The 27,364-nt window shown below is 40.0% G+C and overlaps 1 protein-coding gene across 1 annotated transcript; it reads left to right on the top strand.

Moving 5' to 3' along the window:
- The first annotated feature begins 158 nt into the window (after positions 1 to 158).
- Positions 159 to 27,364, top strand: slc15a4 (solute carrier family 15 member 4). The gene is made up of 9 exons (XM_041041466.1): positions 159 to 300; positions 509 to 1,136; positions 3,411 to 3,703; positions 4,414 to 4,555; positions 4,802 to 4,882; positions 7,248 to 7,428; positions 10,746 to 10,904; positions 15,316 to 15,474; positions 23,830 to 27,364. The coding sequence occupies exons 2-9, from the start codon at positions 561 to 563 to the stop codon at positions 23,979 to 23,981; spliced, it is 1,743 nt and encodes a 580-aa protein (XP_040897400.1). The 5' UTR covers positions 159 to 300; positions 509 to 560; the 3' UTR covers positions 23,982 to 27,364.

Genomic DNA, 27,364 nt, shown 5'->3' with positions numbered 1-27,364 from the left:
TGATACGATGTCTGCATGAACGGAACAAACTTCCAAATCACATGGATGGGCTGTTACCCAGGGTGCGTCGGGTGCGTTTCATTTAGAAATCGTCTCAAGGGAAACGCAAGTGTGACACTTTGTTGACTGAGCTATATGTCACGCGATAGTACTGTGACCGTTTTTTTTTTTTGTTGACTTCCAGTTCTCCTTTGAGAAAGTATTGATATAAGACGAGACAAAGTAAACAGTTGAGCGGTACATATTATTTAGGTTCATGGAGATAACGAAGACCCCTGGGTCGGGCTTCAGTAAGTAAAGGTAAAGTAAAAACCAAACTCTTACCAAGCTATCGTTGTGCTAAAGCTAGGTTAACATTACTTTGCACCAAGTGCTTGTATTACATGTGATAAGGAAGGGGGGTCCCCTTGGACAGTTCAGATGTTGAGTTAAGGGACAACTAGCTGTAAACAGTGATGACAACCTTTGGCTAACCTGTTTAAACTAATCTGTATTTTCTTGTTCCCAGGTTTGAACTCGTACTAATCAGAAAGGAACCTAAGCAAATAAGTGGGTTGAGAATGCCTAACGACAGGGATGCCAGTGAGAGCACCCCTCTTTTGGACTCCTCTGGGAACAGACCCTCAGCACCGTCAGTTTTCCAGGGAAGACGACTAGCATGTGCAGCCATCCTGCTGGCTGAGTCTTTAGAAAGGATTGCCTTCTATGGCATCACATCCAATCTGGTCCTTTTTCTCAATAGTAGTCCTTTTTATTGGGAGGGCACTCAGGCGAGTCAGGCACCTCTGGTGTTCATGGGAGTTACTTACCTGATTTCACCGTTTGGAGGCTGGTTGGCGGACGCATACCTTGGGAAATTCTGGACCATTGCTTCAAGTTTGATCCTATATTTTACTGGCTTGCTGTTTTTCCCTTTTATTTCAAATGAAGACACCAGGATACACCTGTGTGGAGAAGAGGTGGCCTTTCCTGTGCAACCCGCTGAGTGTCTGAGCACTAACAGTACCCCTCCAAGCAATGTAACCTGCCCCATTCGTGCCCCATATTGTGGCCCAGTAGTCTACAGTGCACTTTTTTTAGTTGCATTAGGTGTGGGTTCTGTGAAGTCCAACATCACCCCATTTGGGGCAGATCAGGTAAAGTATGAACTGTATTACTTTCAGATCTCAAAGTCTGTATCAAATATAAAATGTTGAGGGTATGAGTTTATTATAAGCTAGAAGGTCTTTGAATAAGATTTTTTTTTCTGACATAGGCATGTGTAAGATTGGGTATGCAGTGTGACATCACAGAAGTCAGACATGTGATGGGATTTCTGTAGAACCGTGACAGTTCACTTAGACATGCATGCTTTTGATCATCACAGCCAGACATTGTGGACCATAAAGCAGAGTCAGGGACATCCCCTGTGTTTTTCTGTCCCTCATACAAATGCACTGTCACACAAACACCTAAGAACAAAGCTTTCAATGATAGTTTAGTGGTAATGTGAAGTGAAACAAAACACATCTGGCAGTTTGGATTATCTAGAGGACCTATAAGAAGCAGTTTAGGAAACGGGAAAGTTTATCAATGGAATAATTGTTTTTCACAATAATCAACCCAGGAGTGGGTAAAACCTTTCAAAGGGGACTGGCAGGGAAAATACTCTTAGTACTTGAGCCCATTACAAGATTTTCACATTTCTGTCAATGCTTCTTTTGATCATGTTCGAACACACAACATTAACATCAATCAAAATCCATATATTGGAGTAAAACAATAGAGAAACAAAAAAACATACATCTTACAGCAATATACGACACAAAAAAACAGGATATATGGAATACATCTGCTAGGTTTTTACAAGTGCCAGAGATTGTTAGGCCAGAATAATTAAAAAATATCGCTCAATTAACTTGACAAAACATGATACTTTTGAAATACAAAATTCATGTCGTAAAGGCAGAATTTTCCCATTAATTCTCCTCCAGCTGAAAATCCGAAATAAGTGGCAGCGGGAGCTGTTAATATTTCAGATTTGCTCCGTTTGAATAAAATGGAAGCTTTGTAGTTACTTGGGGCTTGAGTTCTGTGTAAAGAATAATTACAGCCTTTTGCAGTGTGAAACTCGCCATGGTCAGTGTTGTGAGTTTTTTCAATTAATATGCACCTTGAGGCACCTAGTGCTTGACACGAACTCAAAACAGGATTCAAAAGGGAGGAAACTGTGTTGCAACTGTCACTTCAAATGTAATATCCATCAGCCTGTGATCATTGTGATATTTACTGATCACATTATGTATTTGATGGAGGGTCAACACTGAAACAAGAAAGTATATTAAATGTTTGTCTTGTCCTGAAAAGCAAATGTTGAAGCCACAAAAGCAAAAATTATCCTTATTTTAAATATGTCTTATTTTAAAACACATTACAGTGCAGTTGCTGGTGACACAGGACAGTCAAGTGATTTTGTGACTGAATGGACAACATCAGAGAGGAACCCCAGAAAGATTTATGCTCAGCATCGGCTTGTGAATGCCGTGACATTATCTCCCCAATAGTTAATTGTAGCTGTACTGCTGCATCTTTTGTGCTCATATAGAAGAGACATATCCACTTTATCACACGCTGATAAGATCTTTTCCTCCACAGGGATGAGTGCATGGTGAATGGCTCAGTGCCATTATGAGAATAATATTATGCGCTTGCATAGATATTTAACTAAATTTATTGCAGTTTTGGTAAGCTAACGGTGTGCAGGCTATCATAGCAGATTCTGTAAGAATACTCAAAGCGACAGAAAACAGATAAAAAGTTGCTGTTTATTTTGCTTATATTTTATTACTTTTATTATTCCTCTAAGTAGAAAAATAACCCCCAACCTCCCTTTTCTTGTCGGCTTATACTTTTGTCAGTTTCATATGGCTGTGGTCATTCCATGCAATGCTGAGGCTTCAAAAAGATTTCACTATTATTTATATTACTATCACACAAAATACAGTCATTTTAACCATTTTGCTTACTTTCACATCCCTATCAGTTTCAGCTTGTGATCATGGTTCCTCTTTGTCAGTACAGTTTGTCTTTTCTGTTTTGAGCTGTCATGATTTTTCAAGCTGGGCTGTGTAATGCACTTTGTAGTTTTGTTCACCACTGCACCTGACATTTAGATGCTCAGGAGTTTTTGGAGTTAATTTCCTCATGTGGCAACGTTATGGTTTCATCATGTGCTGATGACCAGGCTTCTTTTACAAGTGACAAAGGCTGCTGTTTGACAATCAAACTGTTAGATGTGGAACTTTTCAGGGTTCAAGGTCTTTTCTCTGAGATGGCTGAATTATTTTATTTTAAATGCTTTCCTTGGGCGTGTGACCAAATTTCCAATGACATGACTGATTTTTATCATCCTGCTCTGTATGTAATCTCAGGTCAAAGACAGAGGACCAGAGGCCACGCGCAGATTTTTCAACTGGTTTTACTGGTGCATTAACTTAGGAGCCATCCTGTCTCTGGGAGGTGTGGCCTACATCCAGCAAAATTACAGCTTTGAGCTTGGCTACATCATTCCAGCAGTGTGCCTCGGGGTCTCTTTCCTGGTCTTTCTCCTGGGCCGAACTGTCTTCATCACCAAACCTGCGGATGGAAGTGCCTTCACAGATATGTTCAAGATCCTGAGCTTTGCCTGCTGGTCCCAAAAACCCAAGGAACCTCAACTGCTGCGGTGAGAGCGGCATATCACCTCTGTGTATCAGTCAGGCATTTTGTATGCTGATTGGAAAAAGATAAAACAAAAAAGTAATGTAGTGACTGACAAGCAGCTGGCTCACAGTAACTGCGGTATAGTGAAGCATTCACCAGTGTCAATGGAAAGGCTCTTTCCAGCAGCGTAGCTAGCATTTTTTTTCATGGTATAGCTTAGTGGGATGGTGACTGATCCAGTGCAATAACACAGCTAGGTGTTGTTGGTAGACCTTTATGTTAAAGCCTTTTTTGATCCCCCGGTATAATTCTTTTTTTTTTTTTTTTCCACTGGTCCACACATTCATCTTCATTCCCTGTGGTGAAAAGTTATTCTGAAGAGCTGCTACTTGACTTTGAACCAAAGCAGCACAATCAGTTCAAAAAACCTGACATTGAATATTTTAAGCTGGCCAATCCTGTAGCCTTTCAAGAATTTCTTATTAAGGCATTCTCTCCTGAGATGGGGATTATAGGCTTAAGAATAAAGTTTCTTTCCTTTCTCTAGAAGTGCTGTTATTTAAGAGTGAGATGTTCATAAAGAAGGCTGATTAAGTCCCCCACTTCAAGATTTTAGAATAATTCCAGTATATTCTATGATTATTTATTTGTTTATTTTATGCTATCAATCACACAGTAATTGAAAATAGTGTTTTAAAGGTTATTTTTCTTTTTTTTTTTATTCCCATGAAGCAACAAACCAACACTACTAGACAGTGCCAAAGTGACCTATGGAGGAAAATTTCCTGAAGAGAAGGTGGAGGAAGTGAAAGCCCTGGTGAAAATCCTCCCGGTTTTCTTTGCCCTTATCCCATATTGGACTGTGTATTTCCAGGTAAGACCAACCCATTTTAAGTTAAATGGTACGGTCCATTTTTCACATAAAGTGAAAAATACAAATAAATTTGAAATGGGAATGTGAGCCTTCTGGATGCTGATATGCACACGCATGTGTTAATGTGAGGGAAGATTATTTTCCTATTCGATTTTGGAGAAGAATGGTTTTGCACCAGACACCCTGGTGATCATAAAGTGGAGAATTACTTCATGCTGAGACTCTAATCTACTTATTGTGTTGCAGATGCAGACAACGTACGTCCTGCAGAGCCTCCATCTGAGGATTCCCGATACTGCTTCGAACAGCACTGCTGAATCCCACCAGGTAACCTAAAGTGGAGGCACTCTCAGCCCAAGTACCTGTTTCTTGTTTAATTAAAAAGTAGCATCAGTGTGTGGTGACATCTGTGGTTTGACATTGTGATTTTTTTATTCATAAAATAAGCAACTACTGTGTAATTCTATTTCGTCTAGTGCACCATTGTGGAGCTCTAACTTGCCTCCACATAAGTAGGTTCAAACTTGATTTTTCACCGCTGAAACTAAATGAGTCAGTAGGTCACCGACACAATGGTAGGCAACAGCTGGAGGCAGCAGCAAAGGCTGGTAATGCCTTGGGGATTAAGTCAGAACTTCACAGACTAATACCTCGCAGATTAGCAACCTGGCTGCGATTGTATCTCTCCACTACTGCGCCTCCACCTGATTCTTCCTGACGAGTTTACCTGTGTCTCACTCCAACAGAGCATATGTTAAGTTCTGACTGATACCCCCTCATTTTCTCCACATGATACACGGCTCCTCAAAAATCAAAGGTTTAAAAGTGAGAAAACAGGAATAGACTAGGAAGTGCAGTATGTATAGCGCAGGTGTTCTGCTTTTTGAACAGGCACACCAGAGGTGATGGTGAAGTGTACTGACTTCAGGGAAATGTGAAGTGAAACACTTGCCTGTAAACCACACAGTCTAACTGAGTGCTGTATAAACGGCGCATATATATTCTCATATCTCACAATAATAGACTTGTGACACTGTAAAAGTGGTGTGATATAGCTTTGTTTACTCGTATTCCACTGTGTCTAACTGTGTTTAAGAACTATACTGGTTCTTTGTTTTTGTTTTTTTTTTCTCTCTCATACTTTTTATCGGGTATCAAAAACGGAACTAAGCCTTTCTGCTTCCTGCATAGACACATCTCAACATCAAAGGGGAACTGAGATTAGATGCCTCTGTGATTCGCTCCCTCGCCTCACCTGACACATTTCCATTGTTAAGATGTCAAACACAAATACTGTCTCTTCAAGGAAACCAGAGTCCATTCTAATAATAATAACTGGGATTGGGAGGGAGGAGGGAATGTGTTGTAATTATTTATGATCGGATTAGGTCCTGACATCACTGCTGTATTGTAGTGGCGTTTGTTTTCATATTAGTATTTGCTGAAATATTTTTTTTTATTACATTTTGTTTCGAGTCCGTACTTTTAAATTAAAGCCTTTATGGTGACCTATGATTCATAAAGAGCAATGGCTACTTTTTTTCTTGCCTGTGAGCTTTATTCACAAAGCAAAATCAACTCACCATACCTTACAAGAAATAACCATAATCTATGTTTTTTTTTTTTTTTCCAAAGAGTGACTTTTTTTCTCACATTATTTAATTTTAATACATTGACGCCTGAGTTTACTACAAAGGAAACATAATTTTGTGGGGCAAAAATACACCTTTTTCTTTATTTCCTTACTTGTTTATCATCTCTTCATTTCCCAACCTGGGATCCATTATACAGAGTATGTCTGCATATAGTATGCATATGTATAGACCACTGAAGACATAGAAAATGCTGAACACCGTGCCTACCACAGACACTGGCATCATTCGTGCCTGGTTTTCCTTGGGAAAGGAAAAAAAATCTCACTTAGCACTTTCTATCATTTTGAATATGATAATGCGCAAACAAGGGAGGAAAACACTCTCTGAGGAGCTGCGTATAGATTGCCAGCGGTTACTCTAAGAAATGGAAATTCAATTTGAGAATAAATGATGCTATCAGAAGTGTTAAACCAGAGACACATCAGGAGCTCAGATGGCACTTGGAATTTGAATTGCAAAAAACATCTCCAGCAGTTTGCAGTCTTTCATTGCTCACTCAGTGAGATATTGCCTGAACTTGTAGATACTTTGTATTCTCACAATGGATTTTTTTCCCCTGATTGATATGATCCGGTCTGTTTGCTCAGTGTAATTATTCCTTTCATAGATTACATGTTATGGTAATAGATTTGTTCTGAAAACTTGTTTTGAGGTGACAGTTTGTCAAAGGCTATTTCAAAATTTAATAGATAAAAAATATTCAATTACAGCTACTACTAACAATAATAGTAATAATAATAATAATCATGATAATAATAATACTTCTGCTATTTGTTCACCTATAATATATTTATTTGACTGTGTGTTTTCTCTACTGTGAATTGAATAAATATTTTTCATTTTATTATGTTGTGTTTTGACCACCTGGGGGTGCCAAAGCAATATCAAGCCCAAAAGTACACACACTCACCTGTACACTCATATACACACAAACGCTCGCTGGACTGTGTTGGAATGCATTGACATTCTCCGTAGTTTTCATGCTTTGTTGCCTTTTTACGCAGTTTTACCTCATCTTTCTCCTCTGGATCCCCCAGATGACGTTCCGCTTCCCGGCTGCCTGGCTGACCATGTTTGATGCAGTGCTCATCCTTATGCTGATTCCCCTTAAGGACAAAGTGGTGGACCCGATCTTGAAACGTCGCGGCCTGCTGCCCTCCTCTCTGAAGAGGATTGCAGTGGGGATGTTCTTTGTGATGTGGTCGGCCGTGGCAGCGGGTGAGTGCACTGACAGACATGTCCTCTCTACGCTGTCACATAAATAGGCCGGGAAAACACCAAGGAAACAACAAAGTCAGCACTTGTTTTCTGTGGTAAATGCCACATGTAATCAGTACTTCCAAGGCAACGAGCAATGAAGCTGTATTGTCACATCTACATAATTTCTTTCTTAATCAAAAAGAAATGTGTGACTAATAGGTGAGTCCCTCACCAACAGTGGTACAAACATGGCATGCTCCATGAGGAATGTTATTGCTGAGGCATTTTCAATTTGCCCTGAGAAAGATTTACAGGTATTTGGCAAACCTTTTTTTTTTTTCTAATGAATGCTTGCCTTTGCTGTGTTGTTTCTTTGTGGGACTCAGCAGATGGTCTGTCACAGATCTATTAATTGTCGCTGAATCAAAACATCACTTTCCGCCTGGCAAAGGGGAAAACAGCCTCAGAGTTTTGCCTTTTTTCCTCACCCTGTAGAGCACAGGGGGAGCTGTGGCATCTCACTTTTTGGTCCTGAATGACTGTTCCCGCATGCGGCAGCGCTCCTCGATCCTATTCACTTCCCGCCTCTGGATTATTTTGGAAATAAAGTCTCAGCCAGGCCTGTCAGCGGGCGCTGCGGCATTGATACATCCAGGCTAAAATGTTTTGAGAGAGACAAGCCCGGAGGCAGGAAGAAAGCAAATCAGTAACACTCCTTAGAATCAATGCACATTATATTTTCCACAACCACTGCCCTTTCTCCTCCCTGAGATGCACAATACATCTGCCACATAGAATATGAACATGTTGTCATTAGTGACCTTTTAGATATTGGTTGGTGTGCTTCAACCAGATTGCCAATTGTTTGTTAAGCATGCGCTCAATCAAACTTGACAACAGTTATGAGTTTGTGAAATAATTTGTTTGTTTGTTAATTAAAATAATGATAAATTAGGAACCAACAAATCTGCAGAAGTTCAACATTTTAAATCCAGCAAATAATGTAATATGATTTATTATTTCATTGTTAAATTTAACCCCTAATGCACCTATGAGAGGTCTGGGTGGCCCTGTTCATTGTTTCAAATGACTTTAACAAGTAATTTTTAAAGCCCAGATTGAAAAGCTCCAACAAATATTTCCAGAAATGCCATTTGAGAATAACAACGTCAGCTATAATTTATGAATATTGTAAACATGTGCTGTTAGAGCAGCCCCATGAATGCTGCTGGTGTTCTGCTGCAGTCATCAAATCAGATTACACTTATCTGAACAGATAAACTGATTCTGTTTATCCTGAACTGCATAATAAAGATATTCATTTTTTGCCTCTGCGAAGTCACCTGACAACACAAGCTGATCAGTGTACTGGACTGGAGGTACTGGGCTAAACTCTCATCCTTGTGCTTTACTTTTTATAGACATAGTGAAGAAGAGATGAGAAAGTCTGTTGAGGGAGAGTTTTTCGGATGGTCTAGTCTGAGTTACTAAAGCCTGACTTATCCCATCAGAAACCTCCTTTTCAATCACTGAGATGTGGTAATGGGTCTATTAACCAAATCTGATGTTTCTACTTTTTGGTTGAAAGTCATATATTCTTTTCAGAGGACATGAGCAATCCTAGACGGAAAGGTGCTCAAACATTCATTTCTAATGTTCATTTCTCACGTTCAAAAGCTATTCAGGTATTTACTTTTCCATTTGGCTTTTTGAAAGAAAGTGCAATCCTTGCATTTGAATTCAGGCTAAATAAATTCTGAATTTTGCAGAAAGCAATTTTGAGTCCTGGGAGTGGAGAGAAAGGGTTTACGATGGTGCAGTGGTGTGAGCATTGGTCACAGAACAGTAGGTGAATACACAACTACTGTGCAACACAGTTCTGACCTGGATTCAAATCAAACAACTGGATCCAGACTTTACAGTAATGTACTTTGTGAGTTCTTGTGATACAGTATTAATGAAATTGTATTTGCATCTTATTGTGACAATTATTCATCCAAGAATAATTTGCTGAGCCTGTGTGCTGTTTATCTGCAGCATGTCCTTGTGTTACATTCATTCAGTTACACACACTGACTCCTGGGATCTGCCTTATGCTTTTAGTATGTATTTTCCTCAGTGCGCTCTTCGTGTGTCCTCAGCTCCTATCTGCATCTGTCCACTACTTTAAAATGGATAGTCGTGTATGACCATGTGTGGCATCTTTGGCCCAGAGAATGGCCCAGAGAATGTGTCATGATAACAACGATATTTCACAGGATTTCACCTCACATGAGGACACGCATGGTACGGGGACAGCTGGACCTCCCATATAGTGCAAAGGGACAGCTGAAGATATGCTGTCATGTGGGCAGTGGACTGATCTGATCCCCTTTTCCTTTGTGTCCTAGACTTCAGCTACACACTGGCTCCAGCTCTGAAAAGCTGCGCTGACATTGCTTTTGAAGAGATGTTCTTTTTTTTTTTTTTTTTTTTTTTAAAGCGTGTTTTATCACATTCTCTTAACTTTATGGTCTAATCTGCTTTGGTCAAAGCTCAATGGCTTTTAGGTGTCCAAAAGCAACTCTCTCTCTCTCTCTTTTTTTTTCTATATAAAAGCTGGAGCAGAGTTGCCAGGGATCATACTGGGTTATCTGATGTATGATGTTTAGTAAGGGAAATAAAAGCAGGGATATGTGTTTATAGTGTGTGACTTGCTCTGGGCAGCCCAGTGGCCACACTGCCTCAGATGGACGGCTGGTATTATAGGATAGTCGGATTACAAGGCTACAACTCCTCTCAAATACAGCATTAAGTGTAGTTATGATAGGAGGCTGTCTCTGGGAGTTATCTGGAAATAGCCGTCGGTTACGTGATAATAGCTATCGAATTAAGCTTTTAGGAGGCGGCAGTAGCTGATGACAACTGCTTCGCTCTTATTATTGAACTGTCTGCACTGTTCCATTGCTAACTGCCATAATATGGAAGCGTGCAGATGTGATCTTAATGAAGTGGTATGGTGGCCTTAAAACTAGTTAAATCCTTAATGGCCTGCCACTGAATCCTCTAACTCTGGCTGTGTTTGGCTGTTTGTGGTTGTCATGGACTTCAGAGTGATAAATAATTTAACAAGTGTTTCTTCATCCTGACTGAAATATACAAGGCCTTAGATTCACCCAATGCCTTGTTTGTATGTTGACCTTAGTATCTGTGCAGCATTTTAACTTACATATAAGCATATATAAGCATGTGTAATTTTTTTTTAGGACAAAGCTTTGTCGATTTGTTTATTTTTTCTCTCTCTGCTCTTAGCCAACTGTTTTTATGCATATTGTTTTCTGTGTCTGTCCCCTCAGGCATTTTGGAGACCAAACGCCTGGAGATCATCAAATCAAATGGTACCATTGACCAGGTGCTTGGCAACGTTATCTACTACGCAGCAGATTTACCCATATGGTGGCAAGTGCCTCAATATGTGCTGATAGGAATCAGCGAAATCTTTGCCAGCATTGCAGGTACAGTTGTTTGACATCTCCTGTGAAATTTGCAGCTAGTAGAAGCTCTCATTCAGCACCGCAGTCAGGTAGACGTGATGATTCAGATGAACAGTAACGGTACAGTATCGTCCTGTGATGAGCCTTCACACTGCGCCACTCTGAGGGGATTGTGGGCAAAAGAACTTAGTGCCCGTTCTCAGAACCCAGCGAGGACAAATGCATAAACCCTTTTTGAACAGTTTCTATGATTCATTGCCAGACCGCACCAGCTTAATGTGTTTGTGGGTTGTCGTCCAGAGTAAATAGCCCAGGATGTCGATCGATAATTGATTATCCTGATTTTCTCACACCACTGCAAGATATTGTTCAGTAATGGGACATTTTTATAAATAAGGTGTGGATAAAGTAACCTTCTACAGCCGAAATGATGATGAAGCTGTGCCTTTTCTCCATCCATTGACTACTAGCCTCACATTAACCCTCTTCCTCTGCTTGTTGTCCAAACAGGTGGAGAAATACACAGATATCTGCTTCATGCTATAACCATGTATCCCTGAGGGTATAGTCAAAGTTGCCACACGTTTAACATAGTAACATAAACTTTTGACCTCCATGGTCCGTCAGCTTTACCTCTATGAACTTAAATATGTCACAGATTATGGGATGTTGTATCACAGTGTATGGCCTTCCCCCTCCAACACACACAGTCACTCTCAAAAGATATAATAAAAGACAATATACAAATTGAACTGAGATGAGTTGTACGGCAAGTTCGACTCAATTATCCAATAAGCATGCTTCCTCAGCTGTCACACTGTACATAGGGGCATATTACACTTGAATACACAGAAGAGGAAGGTATGTTTAATTACCAGTCAGCATGTTGAGAAGGCTGACAGTTACATTTGCATGTAGACCAAAGAGGCAGGGAATGAGTCTTAAACATCCTTATAAGAATAGTACGCACCAACTCCCAATTTAGAGACATAGTGTAGACTCTAATGACTGAACAAAGAACAAAGCACGGTGCTTGGCTTACTGTGTAGCCAACAGTATAATGTATTACAATTCAGATTGGCATAATCTCACAGGCAATGGGTTTATAGCCAAAAGAAAAGAAAAACGCACACATTGGTCTTCAATCACTGAAGTGACCACAAAATCTAAGTAAAAACTTAAAATGATTTTGCTCACCACCCTCCAACATCGGGTGATATGGATAAAATCAATCTCACGGTAAAATAACGAGTTGTGAATGTGTGCTTTTGGCTAATTTAGTGAATTAATACCTGACAAATCAAAACACTTTATCAAACTGAAGCAAAACTCTCATAATCCAGTATTTCTGTGAAGTGGTCAGACTCATTGATTTACAAAATATGCCCACAATGGCAAAATGCAAGCACATATATTACTTACATGGTGAAAAAAAATCTGCAGGTTGACAAATCTCTCACCGTTCAGCACAAACAAAATTGATTAATCTCCACTGGGGTATGGGGGGGCAGCCAAACTTCCAAAGGCAGATATCTTTAAATCTTGGTACAATAAACCAAAACTCTCTGCATCACTAGATGTCTCTAGGAAAGAGTGTGACTGGGGTAAATTAACCCTTATGACTAGTTTTAAGCCTTAGGACTAAGTGTTGTGATAACCTCCCTATTCATTATTCTGTCACCTTAGAAGGCCCCTTAATGGCTTTTATTTTCCATTTATTCTCTGTTTATTTCTATTTTCTTTCTTCATTAGTACATAGAGCAGTTTTTAGAGTTTTTAGAATTACAGCACTTTGAAAAACTTTTCACAGTAGGAAGCTTTGTGAATATGGCCCCTGGTCTGGTTTCTGTTCAAAGTTGTACTTTGTTCATTCCAGTAAATATCATTCTAAGCATATGCTCATCAATATGAGGCCAATCATAATCCTTCACTGGAAATTTAGCAGAATTTGCTTTCCCTCAGAGAAATAGATTCCCTGTTCTTTTCCAGAAAATGATTAAAAAGAAAAGCATTGAATCAAAGCAGGTCAGAATGGTTCACGCTGCAACTGACAGCTGCAAACTTCTTTTTCATACTTTCAGGGTATCAGCTGCTCCGTATGAAGCTGGCTCTCATTTCTTGTGAGCCCTGACCTAAAGAGGAAATGCCATTTCATTAAAAGCTATGAGAAGTAAAGGCATATTGCCACAGTAATACAATAATGTGACAAAGTGAGAAATTGCTCTAATGTTATATCAAGTCTTGGCTGCAAAATCTCAGACAAGCATGGAAACAACAGCACCAATATTCTCCTTTATTAAAAGAGGGGAGTTTGTGTCTGTGCGAAATGTACTGAATGTGATATAGCACGTTGGAATGTGGCAGCTGTGGGCCATTTTTATCCTACAGTACACTCTGCAATGCAGAACAGAAATCTGCCTTGTATTGTGTTTATCTGTCTGTCTACATTTTTTTCTTTTTCTTTACCTCTTTTCCTCTACAGCCCTGATCATGGCTTCAGGCCTCAATTATTGTGGGGATTCGAGTTTGTTAAGACCTCTAGCCACGATTGAGTCATTCTCCTATTAATACAGATCACGTTGTTGTTGGCTCTTCCATATAGCCCTCGCTTTATTTCTATATTATGAGTGAAGATTGAACCATTAATATTGAAGACTTTTTTCCCCCCTCACCACAGGATTATCTAGCAGATCCAGTCACTGCTGGGTTTTTGTAGGAATGCACATTTGTCATCTTTTAGTTTAAAATCCACAGATACTAAGATTTATTTAATAAGGATATTATAAAGCCCTTGAACAGAATTCCATTAGGCTTCTATAAAACACTGGAATCTGCCCCTATGAAAGTCAAACCCAGACATAACAAAGCTATAGGGATCCTTAGAATAAACTTGCTCTCTTCTCTCCCTGCATACCATCCCGCTGGGCTTACTTCAAGGAAAATTGGCTGACAGAACTGTGACATATGTCTGGTAAAGAGGAATATTTCCCCTTAGTTTTCCTCTGTTTGAATAAATCTGTTTAAAACCTCAGGTGCCTTCAAACTTCCTTGCTGCCATCTCCAGTGTTGTAGGACCATGGGTAATTCTTTGCGCATACGCCACCCAAGTCTATCTGCTTTCAGGCAATGCGAATATGCAAAAACCTTTGCAAAATGATTCCCTACAGTATTTTTAATTATGTATCGCACTTTTGAAAATGTTAAAGGCTAATGTTATTTTCTAAGAAAGAAAAATCTCCCCTCTAACAATGCCCACGGAAGGAAAAAAAATTACATACACATTTCACATTCCATATCTTTTTTTATTTCTTTTTTTCTCAACTGTGCCTTTTGGTCGAGAAAGGTCAAGCTGTTTGTTCTGTGTGTTGTGAAGACCCTGGATGTCACTGCGATTGTATCTTTAAATTGTTGTCACAGACAGACAAGAGCTGCATTTAACATAATGTTACAGTGCTGGTCTGTACTGTTCTGTACTGTGCAGAGCTGTTTCTGAGAACCCTCATCAACCTTTGTAACCCCCTGTGATATGCGTAGCTATTGACCAGTGTTTGTTGCTATCAAAAGGTTAGCTCAGGATATAACCAAATGTATTGTTGTGAACTTCTGGAAAGGTCATCCATGTTTTCCACTGAGTAATAGCCTTATTTTTGCCATGCTTTTATCTTATTCCTTTTCTTATAAAGGTTTTTTTTTTTTCACAACTAGCACAGGTATCTGTAAGGAAACTATTCGTCACATTAATTTGTGCAATGTCCCTCTCCGAGGAAGGTCTTAAAAGGCAAACGTATTTAACTGTAGCTCCCTAATCTCTCCTGACAGATGTAGCTATAGGGCCTCATTTGAAAAATCACATGTTTGAGGTGCCATGAAATTATCAATGTCAGCTTGCAGGCAGACAGATTTTTAGGCAAGAAAGACACAGATTTGCAGTTTTTTTCTTTACTCCACATCTCCCTTTCACTTCTATCCCTTGTCCATTTTCTCAGTTCTTTCTTTCATGATGGAGTGAGGATGAGTGTGATACCATGTTTTCCAGAAATATGTTTTTTTGGGGTTTTTTTTTTTGAGACCACTACCAAGCAGAGCAGAGACCCAGCGGTGGCACTGTGGAAAATTAGTTGCCAAGCAGCTGCTGAGGAAGCTTTTTGCTCTCAAATACAACATACCAAAATAAAAACAGTCACTGTCCACAAAACCCATCCTGTTACATGCATGCATGCCTCGTTTGGTTCCACTATCACAAACATTCTGGCAAAGCTTGTAACTAAATAGCATGACAATGCAGACCATGTTACTCACTGGTTGTATCATGTGAAACCTTTTCTTTTATTTGCTGCAGATCACCGCATTTAAACTGTTTTCACTTTTTTATATTCATATATTCATATTCATATTTCAACAAATATGTGTCCATTTACTCTCTTTGTTGCAGGTCTGGAGTTTGCCTATTCAGCGGCCCCCAAGTCCATGCAGAGTGCCATCATGGGGCTCTTCTTCTTTTTCTCTGGGATTGGCTCCTTCGTGGGCTACGGTTTGTTGGCTATTGTCTCCCTCAAGGAGATTGGCTGGATGTCATCCCACAGAGACTTTGGTAAGAGATACAGTAACTTCAACACTCAATATGTGCTGAAATGTCTGCACAATCCCCCCAACAGGTGGTAAAACTTGACAAACTAAAGCAAAACAAAGGACCAAAGGATCACTGTGTATAATGTGAAAGGGGTCACTCATAGTTATAAACCCGCAGAGAATTATCACCTGAATCTGCAATACCCCTAAACTAGATCATTTTAGCTTCTCGCAGCTCTTTGTTTTAGTTGTCTGGCCTGCAACTTATCATCAGGGAGCAGTGAAAACAAACACTTTACTCTGCCTGAATGGCACCAAATGGCAGACAGACAAGGTGAGTGACTAACTGGTGAACACAGTGGAGCATTTAACCAATAAAGAGCCATTTATTTCCCCTAGGACTCTGTAAATGAGCTAAAAATAGAGTGAATATCGGGCCTATATGCATCAGGTGGCCAGAAACACAACTTCCAATTAATGCTAACATTTCTGTGTATCCTCTAGATATGTAAAAGTCAACAGTATGCTAAGTTTACCATATCAATTTAAAAGGTGATGATATGTCAGTGTTGTGTTCACAGTTCATTTCTGCTGCCAGAAAAATCTGTTATTGCAGGATTAAAGCTGTGTTTTTTTAAATTTTATCAATAATCAATCTATACCACTTAGATGATCATACTGACATTATCCTGAATAAAGAGCTTTGAATATATATTAATAGAGCCGTGCAGCTGTGCATCAGGCTTTATACAATTTGTGTTCTGACATTACTTAGAAACAAGCAATCGCAGCACTCGGTGTGAGATTCCAGTGTGTTTTATTGACCCTGTGGCCATGTGACATGCATGTAGACTCATGGGAGTCCTTCATGGGACGGCTTTGTCCAGGTTTGAAATCAAAGAATGCTGATGCTCTCTTCAGCCTATCTTCAGCACAAAGGTGATTGATCATTGCTCATACTGTTTTCTCAGGGGGTTCCACCTGAACTGAACATTGCAGCTGTCAAGCCTGCTGTTAGAAGTTCAGCGTATATAAAGTGCACGTCGTCTGTACGTATGGTAATAGAATTGTGGGTATCGATTCAGATTACGGAAATTTATTGTCCAGGGACGTACCTTAAGAATGTTCATAGCTTGTGCTGATTTAAAATCCACTTAAAGAGTTTGTAAATTAGACGCAGGGAGGAGGGGCAACACCCGGTGCAGCTCTCCTGTTTTCAGAGTGTTTCCTGTAATAAATAGACATGTCAGACTAACGACAAAAGGTTTGTGTAAATCTGTCCAAGTGGTAGAATGAATAGCGTGGTGGTGGCAGCAGATGGATGGGCTCCCTAGCGAGAGGAGGCTCCCAACCCAGATGCACTTTTCCCTGAGCATGCGGTAAATAAGCCAACACTGTAAATTGTTTACCCACAAACACCTAATAGCTCATTAATACAGTGTGCCGACGGGTAGGGAGGTGCTTTTGATGATGTTTGCACTGGAAGATGTTTGGCACGCTTCATAAATCCATCATTTGCTCAGTCTTGCTTCACTTGAGGGGCAGTTAAACTAGAGCTGGATTGAATGTACGACTTCTTTTTGCTTTCCAAAACAAGTCATTTTAAAGGTGAGCTGCAGAAATGGAACAAAACATCCTCCTGGCCACTGATAAAAGACACATGGCACAAAGCTTAGGCATTTAGTATAGTCAGGATTCATGCAGTTTGTTTTGTGGCTGTTTTTCACAGTTTGTTGGATGTTAGCTTCTTCCACATCTCGTGGCTCTCTAGGTGGAATGGATTCAACTTATTTCCATGGCTGCGGGCAAAATGGTGTGCAGTAAACAGCATCTTGGGTGAGCTGTGCTGAGTTGTACTGAGCTGTGCAGGCCTGAAGACAGATGAGCAGCATTAATCACAGGCTGGGGGTCTGATTACATAGCCCGGCTTCTCTTAAGTAAAGCTGTCCCTGGAGCATTACATGGAGATGGCACTGCTTGTCTGGCATCACACTGGTGGATCCTCAGCTCTCCTGTGTCATGCAGTAGCTGCATCTTCCCCTGTTCTGCATAAAGCAATGTTGGTCAGCATAGGTAGTTGTGTCACATGAAGACTTTGTAGAGTTTGTGCTTTGTTACGACATTGCCAGCTGGTTTGGAAACCAGTGAAATTCAGGGCTCGAATTCTTCAAGATGAGAGGGAAAATCATGGGGATGCTCACATCAGGGGGCCAGGTCATTTTTGAGCAGGCCACTGCTCAGCAGGCTGTTGCAGCAGGGTTTGATCTGAATATTCTCATGTGTTGAATTCTGGGTATGAATTCTGATAAGAGGTACAGGGTCTGATCAAAAACATCAGTAAAAACATTCATTTGTCCCTCTCTCAGTTTAATCATCTTAACAAGCAACTAATGAGGAAGGAGGCAGGCAGGTTTTTGGGAGATGTGCGTTTTAATATTTTCTAATTTCTAATGTGCTCACACATTTATGAATAGTGTGGTTGCTTCAGTTTAGGCCAGTGTTTGCAAGCATGTTATTTATTAATTTATTATGTGTGGATTTTAGTGTCATTTCATTTTTATGCAGCTTTTCATTTAGTTCGAGAAAATGTTCTGTTTCGGGAGAAAATAAAAAAAAGCAACCATGAACCTCGTACCTTAAATGATGCCTTGGTGATGCTAATAAAGACGGACACTGTTTAGTCCTACATGCAGCTGACTGGAGGGAATTCTTCATTGACAAGAAAAGTTTAGAGCTGAAACAATTAGTGAAACAACAGATAAGTTGGTCGACAAACAAAATACCAAAGTTCTCTGATTCCACTTTCTCAAATGTAAATGTTTGCTGTTGTTTCAATCCCCTGTGTAATTAAACCCAATGTCTTTGGGTTTTGGTCTGTTGGCCGGACAAAACTTGAGCTTTGGGAAACTGTGATGATCATTTCTTTTACTGTTTTCTGTTTTGTTTTCATTTTATGGGCAAAACAGTAAAATTGATTAATGGAAAAAAACAAACAAAAGCAAAAAAACAGGTCACTTCTTTAGAGTCCTCTCAATGCAACCTCCTGCTGTAGGAGACTTTAAGTGTCATATGTGAATGGCTTTCCAATTTAACATGTGTGAATGACCACATATGTGAAGGCCCATGGCAGCGGTCTGCAGAGCCGTGGTGAAAATGGTTATACAGCATTTCATCCACATCTGTTTTCAAACTTAAAACAGTGAGCTTATGTATGGAAACTATTGATCTTTCAAATCCCACGGCACATCCTTTCCCCCTCTGGTTACATCTGGTGGAGTAGTCATTCATCACGCTCTTTTATTTGGTATTTTTATAGGGCTGGCCTTACTCTATCTCATCATTTCCTGTCAAAGGTAGTATGGAGCCGTTGATCAGCCTTTACTTTCTTCACTAGCATTATCCTTTACACAGGAGGAGGTTTTTGTTTCCAGAAAATGTCTTTTGTTGCATTGAATTTGTTCCACCTTTGTGGAGGTATCATTCACTCAGAGCAAAAGGTTTTTGTGAGCTGCTGTGGTCACGTGACAGGAAATGGCCTTTTCTTTGACCAGTGTTTAAGTCCTGACTGATCTCATATCAGATGTCTGGGACGTGTTCAGACATTCAGAGTGAGCTGACATTCGCACATCCTGCCCATGAAGTGTTGGATCACACTCAGTGAAATGTCAGTGTTTTAATGGAAGCCTTTAATGTCAGATCTGGCAAATTTAACATGAACTCTTACTCTGTCCGAAAGGGATCTGGTTGAAAATGTAATTTTTAGTGTCCGTCTGTGTATGTCTGTGTGGCACGTCAGAAGCAGCTGACGACACATGAACATAGTACATTGTGGCCATTTACAAAACTCCAGCGTCAGTCGTAAAGTTTTTACGAGGTGGAGGACAGCTGCAGATAATAACTATATTTATAGCTGAAACAAACATGCATTGATTCCTTCTGATTTCATTCTGAGACAGAGGATGGCACTGAATGCATTGAAGCATTAAAATGTTGGGTCATTCCACTGAAGGTCTGGATCAGTTGATCCATTTTCAAACGTTAAATTGATATTGACCCGTTTCATCTGGACTCACATGGTCTGCCCAAACGCACTCGCAGATAAATTGTCCCATGAGTTTATATCACTCAGATATTAGATGACTGACCCCTTCTGTTGGGGCATTCGGTGTAATCACAATCACAATCTCGTCATTTACTAACTCAGAGCTGTAAAACAGGACCTGTGAGCACACACGTGGAAATGTCGAGGACAACTTGTGTTCCAGTCTGATTGGTTTGCGTTATTCCCTCCCTCGCAAAGAATTTGCCTTTAAAATAACCGTCAAATATTTATGGGCTTCATTAATGTTTTTTTTACAGCAAGTCCTTGTTTAGTCTTTTGCTTGTAATTAGCCTTCCATATTTTTCGAAAGTGCTCAGCAGCCAAGCGGGCCCTGGGGGCCACAGGCTGAAAGGGAGGATGTAGAGCCTAACTTAATGTAAAATGAAATTAGAGCAAGAACCCTCTCAAAACTGAAACCTTGCACAATTTTCAGGACTGTTCCAAAAATTGGATGGTGCCTGTTTTTACTAGACTCCTCTATCATTCCTTGGGTGCTAACAAAGGTTGAGATCCAGTCATCTGTCAGAATAATCTTACCAGAGCAGGGACATTGTTCTCCTACAAGAGTAAAATCAGAGTTTGTTACATGCCCTCATGTTGACATTTAGTACCTACCCACTTGTTCTGTATTCCTTACTTCCTGAACACGATTCTGCTCCTGTAATTAAGACAGCAGCCGCTGATTCCTAGTTTACTATCTGTTAACGTGAATTATCGATTGAAAATCGATAATTCACCCTTGTCACCCTTGTCGCAAATGCACTTCCCTTTTCCTCCCGTGCTCTCCTGTCAAGCGCGTTGTTGTGCGCCATATGAATTATTCAAACACCGCTTTGGTTTTTGATCTGTTTTGTCACGGGATAAACCTTTGACCGTATTAAGGTAAGAACAAAATAAGTTAAAACTCCAGCGGAGGTCAAACTTTTTGTCAGTTTTCCTTTTGCCACTCATTTCATTAATGCTCTGGCAGGACTTCACAGTCATCAGCCAGCTCTCTGTTCCTAGATCAAAGGTTTGAAGCTATAGGCCCAGTGCACAGAGCATTGATGAAAAATCTCTCCTGTGTGATGCACCCTATCATCGCGGTGTTTCTTTGTTCCCCTCGATTTCTAATTATCCACAGAAGCAAGCACATGGCAGATGGACTGGGAGAAGAATTCTCTATATGCACGATACGCATGGTGACATTATAGAGTGTGATCTGCTCTGTTGATCGCAAGTGATCATACAAAACACTGGGGTCGCTTGTTTCAAACCGGTAAATCCTGCTCTTTGATTAGAAGCAAAGGACACGCTGTTAAATCATGTACAAGGAACACGATGGTGTCTCTGTTAGCTGGATATGTATGTACACAGCTGCATCTGATGCAGTGAGGTGGCATTTGTTTTATTGGCTGCAATATTTTTCTTCTAGTATTAAAAAAAATCACATATAATATGGATGTGAAAAGTTTCTCCCTCAGTTCATTAAGTCCCTGAAGCCCCATCTGAAGGCAGCAGGACACATATGTTGGTAAATCTGCAGCCTCCAGTTTGAGAGACGTGCCACGCCAGACTGCAGTGCCGTTACACACGGTCATCCGCTGTGTTTACATCAATTAAATCACATGCAAATGGCATCAGTGTTCTACAAAGTAACCGCCACACCTCAACACACATCAGACGGTTCAATTATAACTCAGCATTCTGCTGTAGACGTCAGACCAGCAGTTCATGTTTTACTCTTGAAATCCATTAAAAAGCAAATGCTGTTGTGTCATATTTTAAGTTATTATTATTATTATTATTTTTTTAAGTTTCTATTATCACCACACATAAAACCACACCGTTTGCCTCTGGCTACAGATTTGTGGTCCTTTGTGTTCACGTCACACCGCTCTGCACCATCCAGGCGATAATATGATTTCCTGGTGGAGCGTCTTTCCCTTTGCTGAGCTCTTGTCGTCATGCGTCACTGTGATTGGCACAGTTGTTTCACAGGCGTGAGACCAGTGATGTGACTGGCTGAGAGTGAATTTATTCATCACCACACCCTCTTCTAACCCAGTGCTTTTGCAGTTTGCACTTCTGCGCATACATGAAACAAAACTGGTTCGGTCGGAGACACCCACACAGTCCGTGTCCCCAAGGCCTATCACTTTGCATTTATCATTTACTGGCCCTTAGTCTTATATGTAGGAACATCATTCAAAGACTGTACAAAGGGCAGGGTCAGTGAAGTTATAACAGGCTTTCTGGATCCTTTGTACAAGGCTTTTTTTTTTTTTTTTTTTTTTTTTTTCTCTTCTTAACAACACATTTACCTGTTCAAGCTCTGGTTTTGTTAGTGTAAAGGGTGATGACCTCAACAGTGCTGTGAATTTGAGCTGTGCTATTTTCTCTCCAAAGTAAAGCCTTAAAGTTATAACATGTATCTTTTCCAGATTATTATATATTCTGTTGAGTTGTGTACCTATATCATCCCAAATCCGTTTCATTTGGTGGCCTGTCAATGGCATCATATCCCCTTTATGAGGAAACCCTACGGTAAACACCAGATAATATGTCAGAGAGTTAGCTGATATTTCATTAGAGTGAAATTACGTAACTTGAATATACATGACAAAATGCAACATGAATAAAATTGCATCACATGAACACAATTCAAAATGATTCAGTAAGTTTAAAAAAACACAATAAAAGGTAAGATGTGAAATAAATGAAAATCTTTAGACATCCTGTTTTAATCCGTAAACATCATCTTGACCCTGGGGGGGCTGTTAACTTTAAATTGACAGGTGTAATTAGACCATACTCCCGAACACTCACACTGTGCACACCCCTGCCATGTGAATAGGCAGAACTTGAATTGAGAGTTGCCCCCATATCTAATTAAAATCAGGCCTGCTTCTCTTTCTCTGGCTCTTTATTCAGTGTGACAGCTCCACATGGAGAAGCTAATGGGAGCTCTCTGAGAAGACAGTAGATTGCTCCAGGGCTTCACATTTACTCATTTGACGATAATGTAGGATGTAAGCTATAGGTATCTCTGTTCACTGGTGAAACCGTGCCTCATATGGAGCCTGTTACATAAACCAAAGACATATTCTTCAGTGTGTTGTTGCTGGAAAAAAAACTGCTTTGCTCAGTGTAAGGCACCCTTCAGTGACCAGCTCACCCCAAAATGCTTCCTTGTTCAGCAAAGTAGTAAACTGCCTCATCTCACGCTGTTGGCTACAAAGTCAATTGGTCTGCCTGACATGGTCAAGAGGACAAAAGCTGCTCTAATACCAGTCCAATTGTCTCCATACTTGAACAGCGGAGACAGTTGTATTGTCGTCAGCTTTGCCCTTCATGTAAAACCCTAGCAAGGCGAAAACAGGATTTGTTTAGAGCTTTCCTCTTGAGCTTTGTTGCTGAATGAGGGCGGCCTCTTCAATCAACTGTGCAGCAAATGTTTAGACAATTAGAGTCTAAAGGCTTCTGGTTGAATTTTCCACACCCAGCGGGAAAAATTGGGTAGGGAATGTCAACAAATAGCGTTACTCTGTTTTTTGTTTTTTTAATGCCTGAAACTTACTGTACAGTACATCCTTAGTTCTGTCAGTCTCAGCATTGCGTGTTTGTCTTCAGCTCCCTCCTGTACCCAAGTAATATTTCAGTCCCAGCAAATCACAGTGGAAGTGTCAGTTTATTTTTTCCTCCTTTTTATTGCATCCCGTTCCCACGAGGAAACAAACAGTCCTTTAATACCGATGAAAGACTCTCTGGGTCAAATCGCAGCTGAGGGCCCATACTGCTCTGTTATTTCTGATACTTCAGTCCCACATCATCAATACCTCCTTTCTGTGTCAGCGGCAAAGTGCAGGGTCAACCGTCTTCACTTTTAGTAGGTTTCACAGTGTTGAGATGAGAAGAAACAGCCTCCAACCCCAGCGCCGAATCCTAATTCCTGCCAGGATCGCATTTTCCTGCCATGCTCACTTCAAGCCCGTCTTTCATGTCTAGCAAAAAAACACAGCATCCTGTCACAGTTGCAGGCTTGTGGCCGTTTACCTTTGCCTTTGGTATTCTTTTAACATGAAGTAGTACTTTGTGATAAAAGAGCCCTCCTGCTGTCCCCCTCTCAATGTGTCGTGACTGACTGTTTTATTCTCCAGATTTCCATATTTGTCTTTTTGCCTGCGCAGCTCAAAGTTTTTAAGCGTCACCTGAATGCCAGTCTCGCTCGTTTGGAGTCTCGGCTCAGACGTTTCATATTCTTTTATAATAACGCCCTCGTTTTCTCTCTTCTAGGTAATATCAACGACTGCTCTCTGCACTACTACTTCTTCCTCCTGGCAGGGATCCAGGGCATTACTTTGCTGGTCTTCCTTGTTGTCTCAGTCAAGTATGACAAGCAGAGGAGCAGAGCTGGAAGCCAAAGGCAGAGACACGCCTCCTCTTGACCTCAACAAACACACATCCCGGTATCCCCCCCCTCACCATACCTGCCTTCTCCTGTCATATCACTCCAATGTCGAATGGGTACTCACTAATCACATCCTACAAAAGTTTGGGTTACCTCACATGTGATTCTGTCACAACTATGTATTTCTTATTTATGTTGGTTTTAGCTTTTAAGTGGGAATCCTTTATCCTTTTCTTTTTTTTTTTTTTTGGTTGGATGGTTTTACATCACTGGGTGAATGCACAGGTACCACTGAAAGTATAGAGATTAATGCAGGAGCCATGTTGGAATCCTTTCTACTGTACTCCTTTACTCCTGTGTGTTTACTTCTGTTGCCTTTCTTTGATCCTTTGCACGTGACTTGAGGAGAGTTGCCATAAAAAAATATGATATCTCTGTATTTTCTGATCATGAATAACGCTCAGTTGTTTTTATAGTTAGATTTTTACTTTGTTTTCTAACAGAATCTTATTTTTTGGACTAACTCTTTTAATAACCATTTTACCAGCTCTGGTACGATCCATCAGTATTAACTCAAACCAACCATTTGAACAGTTTCTGAATAGTTACTTTCTCAAATGTGAAACTGGGATATTCGTACAGTAAATGTGCTTTAATGTCAGCGTTATTTCTTCATTACACTTACCCCTGTTGGCTTCTGGAGACTTTTAAATACCTGTGCTGCAGCACAGTCGTGATCACATCAGATGGAAAATTAGTTTTAATGCACAGGGTAATTTTATGTTTTAGTGTTGCTGCAAATTCTCAGAAATGATTGTTAATGTTGAGAAAGGATATTGGCTTTTGTTTGAAGAGGTTCCAAATGAACACAATTAGATTCCTGTTTGACTAATCTGATATTCAAATCTAATATTGAGTGGAAAATCTCACCACATTTGTTTCCACTGCCTGATTACATACTGTAAATCCACATAAATCCTTCCTAGAAATCTACAATAAGTCCTCAAACAGCAGCATAATAATAATGAATAATGATTACTCCTCATGTTAAAAATAATCTGCCGCTCCCATGAAGCTTCGTAACAGTTTTAAATTTTCGGTCAGTCTGCAAAACTGCACTCATTTGCATGACAAACAACTAATTAGAAACTAACCTTAAACTTAACAGGCAACCTTGAGTGTAGCTCTTAAAATATCGGTGGCATTAATGCTTGGAGAGTGATTAAAAAGTAGTTCTGGACTTAAATGCATAAACATTAAAAACATAACCCGTTCACACTGACATCGTCTCTATATTTAGAATTTCAGCGCAAAGTAAATCACAGCAACTTTCACAGTATTTGCTGTCAGGTACATTTTATAGTGTTATCATGACTTTGCAGCTTTGCCAGAAAATCTTGAAAAAGAAGCTTCTGTTTTGTTTGTTGTATTTATTAGACCGTGATGCATTTGTTTCAGCTTTATACTGTTAAGAATAATACTAGTGTGTGTTTGTGTGTGTGTGTGTGTGTGTGTGCGTGTGTGTGTGTGTGTGTGTGTGTGTTTCTTCAATCCGCAGAATAAGTAGGGCGCAAGGTACTGAATTTACTCTCAGGGCTCGAGGAATATTGTCAAGTGACATAACTCCAGGAAATTTAAAACTGCCTTTGGGAGCTCACGAGAGTGTTTAGCCTGTGGTGTAAATAAAGTTACATTTGTAACAGCACGATAAAAGAAGAAGCCATCTCACCGATGGGATGTGATGCCTTTTAGAGTGATTTTAATTTGTGTTTAATTGGTTGGATAAATGGATGTTCCTTGTTTTATTGCATATTTTATATATACTTGCTTTGTCATCTCAGTCATCTTAAAAAGATTACATTTATTTTGGAATTACATTCTGTTTTCATAATGCTGCGGAACTGGAATATTGTTTTGTGGTTATATTAAAGTATATTAAGTTGAGAATTTGGCTTCAACCTTTGCGTAAATAAAGCATGACTTGAAAAGCTAGTTCATACATTACTTAACACAGTGGTTGTGAAAAACTTTCTTTCCCTTTATTCTTGACTTTTATTTAGCTTATTTATTTATTATTTCTTGTAAGCCAGCACTGCTTTGTAACACTCTGTGCAATCTGAAGTTATACATGTAACAGAAATATTAGTAGCTGACTTTTATTGTATAACTGATGTAAATATTGTATATTTTAAACATCAGGAAACGATGATAACTCAGAGTGACAACTGGTGCGGTGGGGCGACCCTGTTTGTTACATCTGAATCACGGATTGTGCCTTTAAAGCCTGCCAAGATGCTTTCACAATTAGGGTTATGGTTTGTTGTTCCCGAGGCAAACTCTGAGTGCCTAAATTATTTATATTACAAAAAACACATCCTGTGGCAGGCTGTTGCAAACACACAGGTGTAAAGCCTCATTTTGCGGTCCCCGCTGGGGGAGGCAGCATATTTCTTCTGAGTTTCATCAGACAGAGATTGAAATCAACACGTCATCACAGATCTTTTTTTTTTTTTTTTTTTTTTTTTTTAATGTTAAGGCCTCCCAGCCACGGAGCTCGCAGAGGGCCATTTCCTGTTTAATTTGGTCAGAGAGCTCACATAACCGTGACTGAGCAGACAGCTTGATGTTTGAAACCAACACAATGCCTCCGGGTCATAATTCTAGTGTGGCGGCTTGTTTCTCATGTTGAGAGGAATTTCTGACACATCGAAGTGGTTATGGAGGCAGAATTGCAAGGCAATAACACTGAGGTATATAGTTTTGGTACCGGCCTTCCAATATTTTAAGTTGATTTATTGGCCAGGATTTAAACAAACAGCAGTACCTTGGAGAGAGCAGCTCCTGCATGTATTCATACCTCCTAGTGTTTTTTTTTTTTTTTTTTTTGGAGCATGTTCTATGAGCCAAGGTAAAGTATAGCCTCACCTATTTTCAAACAAAACTCCACTTTCTTCTCATGCATAGTGGCATTAATTAGGGTTACATATTGCAGTGTTGGTCTGTTGGTCCATCACTTTGGTCCAGACTGAAATAGCTCTAAATTTTATATTGATGTTCATTGTCTCCAGAGGCAGTGACATATGTCATCAGAAGTAAAGTTTTTTTCCTCATTCTCTGAAACATCTCTACATAGGTTGAATGGAGTGAAACTGAGAGACAAAGGTTTGAACAGTACTTTGTGGTTCCCAGAGGATGTATCCTAACAGTTTTTCAGATTCCAGCTTCTCTTCTAGTCCCAGCCTGAGGTCTACAGTTGTGTTCGGAGTGAAAGTCATTTTGCCCACAGCACTGCTGTGCCTCAGTACAGCCTGGCAGAGCTGCTAGAGTGGCTGTAGACTCTTGGTCTTGTTTTTTATTTTCCTACGCATGAAGTGCCTGCTTCTCTTATAGAGAACAAAGATTCAGAAATGTTAAAAATAG

The sequence above is a fragment of the Toxotes jaculatrix genome, chromosome 7, assembly GCF_017976425.1.
Source record: "Toxotes jaculatrix isolate fToxJac2 chromosome 7, fToxJac2.pri, whole genome shotgun sequence".
Lineage (NCBI taxonomy): Eukaryota > Metazoa > Chordata > Actinopteri > Toxotidae > Toxotes > Toxotes jaculatrix.
Note: the sequence above shows the minus strand (reverse complement) of the source record. Positions and strands in the feature narration are given on the sequence as shown.